We start from the raw sequence: 9,698 nt of genomic DNA, 5'->3' as shown, positions 1-9,698 counted from the left end.
CAGCACATACTGTTAATGGTTACTGCTGATTGGTTGCTTGCATGATTAAATAATTGATTGATTGATGTATCCCTGTACAGGAGAGAAGACTTCTATGTACTGCTGACACTGACAGTGGAAACCCTGGAGGCCATCCTTGCACTAGTGAACCCCCTCCACCCATTCTCCCAGTGCTCATTGGTTACTGCTGATTAATTAATTGATTAATTGATTGATGCATCCCTGTACAGGAGAGAAGACTTCTATGTACTGCTGACAGTGGAAGCCCTGGAGGCCATCCTTGCGCTAGTGAACCCCCTCCACCCATTCTCCCAGTGCTCATTTGTTACTGCTGATTAATTAATTGATTAATTGATTGATGCATCCCTGTACAGGAGAGAAGACTTCTATGAACTGCTGACAGTGGAAGCCCTGGAGGCCATCCTTGCACTAGTGAACCCCCTCCACCCATTCTCCCAGTGCTCATTGGTTACTGCTGATTAATTAATTGATTAATTGATTGATGCATCCCTGTACAGGAGAGAAGACTTCTATGAACTGCTGACACTGACAGTGGAAACCCTGGAGGCCATCCTTGCACTAGTGAACCCCCTCCACCCATTCTCCCAGTGCTCATTGGTTACTGCTGATTAATTAATTGATTAATTGATTGATGCATCCCTGTACAGGAGAGAAGACTTCTATGAACTGCTGACAGTGGAAGCCCTGGAGGCCATCCTTGCTCTTGTGAACCCCCTCCACCCATTCTCACAACACATACAGATAATGGTTACTGCTGATTGGTTGGTTGCTTGATTGATTGATTGAATGATTGATGTATCCTTGTACAGGAGAGAAGACTTCTATGAACTGCTGACAGTGGAAGCCCTGGAGGCCATCCTTGCGCTAGTGAACCCCCTTCACCCATTCTCCCAGCAGATCATGCGTAACATGAGGGGTAGTGTGTGGGGTCCAGAGTGGGAGCCTGTCTCACAGACACAGGTAAAAATTTAGATGCTGTCAATCTTGAAAACTTCACCAACCCCTTGTCTACACTAGCACTACATGTGCATAAGTTGTTTAATTTCATGTTTGAGGTACCTATTACAATGACCATTGCTAACAAGGCAAAAATTTAACACTAGACGCTGACCCAATCTTCCAATGCTGAATGCAGATTTATTGAGAAAAATGTCAAACCTAGTTGGCCCCAGATTTACAGATTCCTCAAGCTTTTTCAGCCACATAGTTGCTTTTTAACAATGATTATCATATAGCCGGGCCCCGCAGACCAATCAGAAGTCCCCGTTCCATGTTGGTTATGACGCCGTAATACAAAGATTCAGCCCAGGCAGGTGTGTATCGCTCCTCTGATTGGTCAGAATGAATCGACACCGGCACCATTGCCGATGCAAATCGACACCAGTGCATTCATTTTGACCAATCAAAAGTAGCCTTACACACAAGAAAGTAAGGTATATGCAGGCATTGACCAACAAAAGGGAGCAAAACACATGCCAGAGCAGAGGGAATAAGTACAGACTGCAAGAGGGGGATGGCTCCTTCTATCATTGATAATGAGTTTTGTTGTTCTGAAAAAGCTTGCAATGTTTCGAATATTTTCTGTGGAAATTTTTGGTTTCAAAATGCAATGTGTAATCTCCTTACATATGCATGTACCAAAGAACAAATGTGAATTTTCAGAAATTTGACAAAGGAATTCACACGTACCAAGAGATCTATGCGTCATACAGGAGTTTGCAAGTTTGGGTAGGCTATATGATAATAACGTTAATGACCCGCCTGTTCCTCGGTGTACATGGTGTCACAACGCCTGGTCCTTTGCTATAACCACTTCGCTCACATCGGTGGTTTTATTTGGTGGTTATAGCAAAGGACCAGGCGTTATGACACCATATACACCTCGGGGCGGGTCATTAACCTTTAATTATCACCCAAGCACTGTTAAAAGTGACTGTTTCTCTGTCTATAGTACCCTTGCTGATTCCGTCGGCCTAAAAACCTTAAACGACCTCAAACAACCTCAGACGGCTCCAATATGCAGTGTGCATGGGGGCAACAACCTTGTGTGGTGCTCTGGATTTGTTTATGCATTTATGAATTTAAGAAAAAAAGCAGCAGGTCTTAACTAGTTGCCAGTTATTTCTAGTTGGTCCGTCGGTTTCAAGGGACTGTTAAAGTAACGGGAACAACCAAAATACTCAAACCTTCATACTCGAATCATGTAGCTGCCACTGCGCCACGCAGTCTCATGATGATGAAAAATTGTGTGCTATATTATTTAGACCTACATTTATAAGACTCATTAGGACTTGTGATGTAAACTGTATCTCTGTTATATATTTTAGTACTTTGTCTGACCCTTGCCTCTTCCCACATGACCTCAATGAAAAGTGGCCTGCAGGCCGATTTGAGCTGTCATGAACAAGCAAAGGTTCAAACTAACACAAACAAACAAAATAAAGTGTCCTATTTCTCAGGTTTTCCAGGTGGTTCTGAAGTGGATTGACCACGACAGGAAACAGAGACTAGACCTGGCCGCCAGACTGCTCCGCAAAATCAACCTGGACTCAGTCGACCCACGGGACCTACGGACGGCCAAGAAGAAGCTACAGGTAAAAACAAAACTGTGAGGAAATCATAGGAAGGTTTGGTTTTTTAAAAAGAATTTCTTTGTATTGCATATGCTATGAACCTAGTAAAGGACCACCTTGCCACCTACTGATTACGTCTAAGCATATGCATGTCTAAAGGTTTGCTTGTAAAAAAGAATGTGCTTGCGTTTGTTGGTACGATGTACCTATATGACAACCTGGCCACCTATGGCTATAGATTATGTCATACTCATAGGCCATGTTGATTTGATTATATGGATGACATCCGTGCACGCACATCAACTTTTGTCCGTTTCTAAAACTAAAAGAAAGTTTTCAACCATGCTTTGAATCGTACAAAGCAGCTGCAAAATTTGATACATGCGGTAGATTAAAAGATAGTATCGGGAAACATATACTCATGTCAACGCAGGGCTCAAGCCAGCGTCCGTTTTTCCGTCAATTGACGGAAATTTGCTGGGTGTGACGGAAAAATTTTTAAACCAATCCGTCAACTTTGACGGACAAAAATCTGATAAATACTCCTTGGTGGAAGCTACAGGCTGCTTGGGGACGCCGTCCACGGCCGTAAAAGCCACACACTGTTTGTTTTGCTATTGTTATGATTATTGACAATGTGTGTCGGCGCCCTTTCGCATACGGTAATCTCATTAAAACCCGTTTTTCAAGGTCTCAGTTCAGTCTCTCTAACTCCTGGAATTATGTTTTCGCGACAATGGGAATCGGCTGACCGAAAAAAATGTCGAGCTGGCTAGAGCCCAGTGTCAACGTCAATTCCAATGTGAAAGAAGAAGATTGTGAACACAGAAATGTAGAATCTAATGTTCTGTATTCAATACTCAGTTAGTTCAGCCTTCCAGATCACTTAGATTTCATATAAATGAAGGCAACTTTTTTGGGCAAACTTTTTTTTGGCATGCTTGCATCCGTTTAGTTTTGGGATTTCTAGAGGATATGATCAACCATATGATCAAATCGACATAGCTTTAGTATATGCATGCCTGAAAGTTTGCCTGTAAAAACGAATGTGCTTGCATTTGTTGGTACGTTGTACCTATAGGATGTACCAGAGTGTGTGTGCATGCTGCACCAGGCCATAGTGGATGTGTACGGTGAGGAGGCAGACTCCCCCATCCCCAGTATTGACCAACTGGACATCTCCCTGTCCACTCTGGACATGGCTCAGTACTGTCCGATGGCGGGGAATCAGGTAGGACAAACTGTCTTTTAGGGGTCTGTATACCAGTATGGTCTACCAGTACAAAACTGTTTTTCCTTGTTGGACTGGCCTGGAAAAACCGAACCCTAATGTGAATGGCCTCTCTTACTCTCAAGACATAATCCTGTTCACTGTCCCAAATTCTAACTTAAAGTTTGTCATAATTAAGTGTGTTCTTTGCCAGAAAGCAGTTACTCAAGGGACAGGGTATGATTTTTGAAGCAGTCATATGTTACAGGTAACATTCACCGCCTTTCTTAAGTCAGTAACACTGAGGAAATCTTGTTGCAGAGCAGGTTTTATACCCTAACTATGAATTGACATGTAAAAGATGTGAAGACTAAGAAGGTCTCCTCAGTGTCACTGACACAGTGGATGCTACCTGAAACTATTTTGCTATTTTGGCCCATAATTTGGCATATCTTATTACTGTCCCCGACCAATTGAATGTGCACATTTCTCAGGAATGCGTACATTTCTCTGAAAAAGTGGACATTCCTCGACTTTCCTCTCTCTATATATATTCCTCTAGATAAACTAGGAAGGGATTTGTCGGGTAACCAGTCCATTCAACAGGCCGTGGGTATCGAAGAAATTTCTGCTTACGTAGAGAAGTGTAAACCTTATGAAGGATATGGAACGTTCGCTTCCCAAGAGGAATGTACGCTTGAAAGACGGAGAATGTCTGCTTTTCTAGAGGAATGTCACATTCCCAAGAGTGGTTCGGGTGTACCTGGATGTCGAGCTTTCATTGATGTATCCTATGTTCTTGTTGTCTTTGGCTGCAGGTGTTACTGGCGATGGGAGGTTACAGTCCCAATGCACACTACTACGACCCTGTTCAGAAAGACTGGTTCTCCCTACCAAAGCTCCTCTACCCGTGGAAGACCTGCCTTACCGAAGTCGGCGACTGTCGCTGCAACCCCTCGCTCCTCTGCGTGGGAGATTCCATCTACATCTTTGGCGGGGAGACCAGTAGCGGTCTTGGAGTCCAGGAGAACCTTCGCTACAACATCTCCACCAATAGCTGGGACGAGATCCCGAGAGTCGGCTATCACTTTCGTCCCGCGTGCGTCCTGTTGGGTGACTGCATATATTTGATATCGTCGCACCACAGCTTCAAGTTGCACATTCCGTCTCTCTTGTGGAGCGAAGTCTCACACCAACCGCACGAGCTAAAGGATGCCGCGGTGGCCGCGTACAGGGGACGGATCTACGTCATCGGAGGTATGGAGGAGACGCGTGACGGACCCGTACACGACAAGGTGCAAGTGTACGACCCGGAAACTGACACCTGGGCGGACCAGGCGCCCACGCGACGGAAGCACAGCTTTGCAGCTGCTCTCGTCATCAACGACCAACTGTACGTAGCGGGCGGACTCACGACTAACGAAACCGACGAAGACAACGGAGAGATGGTGAACTCGCAGGTTGTTGAAGTCTACGACGAACAGATGGGTGATTGGACGTTGGTACCGCAGCCCAACGTGTCGTCAAACAACCTTGGTGCATTCCAAATAGGACAGCGACTATACTTCATGTTGTGTAGGACGTGTTTTGATGCTGGGATAAACATTCCAGAGGACGAAGCATACTCATTGGACGCGTGGACGGACGTGAAATCGTTTGAGTTCGGGGCCGCGGTGGTGTGTTGCAATATGGACGTTGATGTCCTCATGTGATATGTATATATATCGCATCCTCGCTCCGCAGATAGACATAGCCAATCAGAGATGGCCCATGGTGTTATTTTTGTACACGTAGCGGCGCTTTTTGGCACCAAGTGTTGCAAAGTCTGCAAAGTATCCAAACAGAAGCTACGCTTCTCCAAGAGAGGGTAACTAGGGATGGATGCTTGCAACTTGCATTTAGCATTCTGAATGTCTTGATGAGGTTGGGTACCGTACCGTACAGTACCGTATAGCGGTATATGAAACCGGTATCTCTTGCTGGATCGGGAAAAATAACTGACCAGTAAAAAATCAGTGGACCGGTTGTTGAACCGATTACGTAGAAAATGGACAGTGATTTGATTGGTTAGAAAAGGGCACAATTTTGTCGTTTGCTGCAAAGGTTCATTTTGAGGTTGCCCTTTAAACAGTCAGCACTAATGTGCACTGAAAATAACTTATTGATAACTTATTAATAATCATTCCAATTTTAGCATCATTTGTAGCGCTCACAGAAACCTGTACTAATGTCTCGCTATCCAAAATATGATACAGCACAACTGTTCAGGTTCAGATGCAGATCCATACCTGGACCTGATCCTCTGGACCTGGACTGTATATGTATCTGAAGTTTCTGTACTGGTACCCACCCCTAGTCTTGAGAATTATTCCTCTTATGTATTGGCTGGATTTACCATCTGCATTTGAATGGTAGTTCTGGTAAAATTCAAGCTTTGTAGATAATGTCTACCTGCACCAGTCCGAAGTAGCATCCTGTATTGTAGCAATTATTGTCACAGGATTTAATCCAATGTCCATACTCAAACATTCTTTCATTTTGGGCAAAAAGGAATAGACAGTTTGTAGAGTACTCTAAGTACATTGAAGTTGGCTGCGGTTTTATTTTCATGGTTTGGCGATAAGCTCTTCATTGTGAACTCAAAACTACCGCAAAATGTTTTGTTCCGTCTTCTGCCCACCTACTCCTTTGTCTAAATGCAATGTGTACAAAATAATTATACATTGTACAGTATTATGATTCTTTGGAGGCAACAAGTACTGCTGCCGTGTCCATCTGTCGCACCCATGCTATTAAAGTTGCTAGCACATTGTAGGTGGTCTCTGTAAAGGCACCGATGTTTCCATAATGTACAGTACAGTATGTGACTGAAGCTCTATTGCAAATTCATGATATATTCTGTTACAACTATTCATAAAGGGTGTATTTTGGATTCTATTGTTTGTAAAAAAACATTGTATAGAAGGCATTCCATTAGGAGTTCAATTCCTATGTTAAACTTCATGGCTTGTGTAAATTTAAGCATAAAATTAATTATTTATGATTTTATTGTGCAATATATATTATATGCAATCGGCAGCTGCTTTAAAGGATCAAATATTGACATATGTGTCAATATTTTGTGTTTGAGTATGTGCTTTGGTGATGAAGGTTGTGGATTGTAAAATATTCCTTGCAACAATGACAAAATAGTTATAATTTAGGCCATGTTGATTCGACTGTATGGATGACATTAGCGCATGCATCAATTTTCGGCCATTTGAAATTAGAAGTTTTGGACCATGTGGCAGATGTTTTGTACAATGCATCTGCCAGAAGAGTAGATATATGTCATGGATTCGAAAAAAATTTGGAAAACGGATACTGTTTGAATGCCAAAGCCAATTCCAAGGTACAAAAATATGTGAAAGAACAAAAATGAACACATTTCTCTGTATACGTTTGTCTATGTTTTGACGTTTGTTCAGCCTTCCTGACCACTTAGATTTCATAAGGAAGGCAACCTTTTTGCCCCTTTTTTTAAGTTTTTACATCAATTTTTGGGGTTCCTAGAGGATGTCATCCATATAATCATATCAGCATGGCCTTAATATTAACCTTTTTTGCTATCGTAATTTTTGTAGCCCATTTATATACCACCAGATTTGTCAGAAGTAAAGCAGATTAAAAGTAAAGAGATTTTTAGTTAAGTGTTTTTGTTTCCTTTCTAGTCAAGAGTATGTTTTGTAGCATTTTTTACTTCTAGAAATGTGTTGATAGACCAATCTCATACTCATGCTCCTTTTGGTCTAAAATTGAAAATTGAAAATAAATAAAAATATAGAATTACTTGATTGTAGCACATGTATAGCAAGTCACTTCAAGTACTAAGTAAATTAGAGCGCTTCTATATTTATATCTTGATGAAAACGTCCATGTTATGAAAAGACATATCTTTAGAAAGCTGCAGCTATCATTGATATATTACACCCAATGAATGATTTTTGTGTGTTTCGCTTGTCGCTCTGAAAAATAATGAATCAAAACATATGTTGCTGAGAGTACACTACTAGTATATGTTTCGTGCATTTGTTTGTGTCTGGTGCTATATGTCTTGAATAACGTATTACATTTCAATACTTTCTTGACCCATATCTTACCCCCCTCCTCTCTCTGTCTCTCTCCTTCTCTCTTTCCATCTCTCTCTCTACACCCCTCTCTCCCTTCTTTCCATTGGAAATTTTCATTTCTCGCTCCCTTTCTCTCATTCCGTCTCTCCTCTCTTTCTGTCTCTCTCTCTACATCCATCTCTCTTCCTCCCTTCTTTTCATTCCCAATTTTCATGTCTAGTTCTTCCCCCTCCCCCCATCCTCGTCGTTCAGTGTATAAACACATAATCTCCAAGCAGATCCTACGGTAACATACTCGTAAGATAGCATCAAAAGCTGGCAGAGGAGTGAAGCCGGCTCAGGGTACCGGGGATCCTACATGGCAAATGGACACCTCTTGGCTACCTACACTCCTTGGCCAGTTTGGTACTATCTTATGTCATTATAGGATCTGCTTGGAGATTAATTAACAGCTGCTGCTGTGATTCGTGCCAGCGAAGCTGGTGTGTTATGCCGAAATACGGTTATACCGGCTATATAGATACAGATACAGAAACATTGCGAAACCCAACGCTCAATTATAAACCCTCTATATAGTAACGTACATCAACAAACGTGTTGCTGTGCACAGCCGGAGACATTTACCCAGACATTGTGGAAAAGTTTGCGCAATCAGATGTTGAAGGTCTGCCTCTGATGGCATAGTTAGGCCACAGCAAGTACATTTTATGGATGACATCAGGGCGCGCATTAATTTTCGCCTGATTTCAGAAAAAAACAACAAGATTTTTTTTTTTCTCTTCGGAGATGGTCAACATTACGAGAAGCTAAGGTACCAAAATAGGCAAATGTGTTGTAGGCTAATGGTTGTACTTGTAGAAGTGACACTAGCCAGGTAGCCATGACTATAGTTATAGAAGTGAAACTAAAAATTTAATTAGATAGTATATAGAATAAAAAAATAGAATATAGAAGCCATAAGTGTTGTTACCATGTTGGTAAGTGATACCAGTTTACCACACTACTGTGTCACATTTAGTACACTTGAATACAGAAATGAATGCCTTGTAGACTGTGATACTACATTTCGTCGCTTCAATTCTATTTTTAACGTCTAGTGCGTATATTTGTAACATTTAGCCATCTTGTTTTTTTTTACCCATCTTGTTTTTTCCCCGCCCTATCTCACTATTTTTGCCGTCTGCAGAGGATGTCATCCATAACATTTACTTGCTGTGGCCTTAGGAGTCCCTCTGGCCAAATCAGCGATCCTTTCTTGCACCGCAAAAGGAGATAGCGACATAAATCAGTGCTTGTTATGCGGTTATATTTGGGCTCGGGTGATTTGGGTTTCTAGGCCGCGTCCCAGGAAAGTTGAGCCGAGCCCCTCTCGAGTGTCAATACGGTACTCGGCCTGTTTGTCTCACTGAAATATATGACCTCTTCATATACAGTAGAAGCCAGTTAATTGCACAACGGATTAACGCACACTTCTGTTAACTGCACGTAATCTCCAAATCCAAAACCAGTGTGGTCCAGCTAGATAACTTCGCATTATTGCACCAGTCGGATAATTGCACGAAATTCACTGGCAAATAGACCGTGCAATTAAGCGGCTTCTACTGTACATCATGTCTTGAATCAAACGTTCGAACCGGACAATTCACGAATATCTATGGGTGACTCTAAAACCCATTGGTAAAGGAGGTATAGAAGGATCATTATCATATAGCCAGGCGCCGCGGACCAATCAGACGGCCCCGTTCCACGTTGGTTATGACGCCGTAACACGTAGATTCAGGCCAG

At 42.3% G+C, this 9,698-nt stretch overlaps 1 protein-coding gene across 1 annotated transcript in view; it reads left to right on the top strand.

Annotated features, from left to right (window-relative positions):
• LOC118417740 (kelch-like protein 12) overlaps positions 1 to 7,488 on the top strand; it is a 10,158-nt gene extending 2,670 nt beyond the window's left edge. The window contains exons 2-5 of the mRNA XM_035823434.1: positions 831 to 981; positions 2,481 to 2,615; positions 3,676 to 3,825; positions 4,623 to 7,488. Of these exons, the coding sequence (XP_035679327.1) occupies positions 831 to 981; positions 2,481 to 2,615; positions 3,676 to 3,825; positions 4,623 to 5,516 (1,330 nt within the window). The 3' untranslated portion in view covers positions 5,517 to 7,488. The remainder of the gene's footprint in view (positions 1 to 830; positions 982 to 2,480; positions 2,616 to 3,675; positions 3,826 to 4,622) is intronic.
• The last annotated feature ends 2,210 nt before the right edge of the window (positions 7,489 to 9,698 follow it).

Source organism: Branchiostoma floridae, chromosome 6 (genome assembly GCF_000003815.2).
Source record: "Branchiostoma floridae strain S238N-H82 chromosome 6, Bfl_VNyyK, whole genome shotgun sequence".
Taxonomy (NCBI): Eukaryota; Metazoa; Chordata; class Leptocardii; order Amphioxiformes; family Branchiostomatidae; genus Branchiostoma; species Branchiostoma floridae.
The sequence above is the reverse complement of the archived record's forward strand: the minus strand, read 5'-3'. Positions and strand labels throughout refer to the sequence as shown.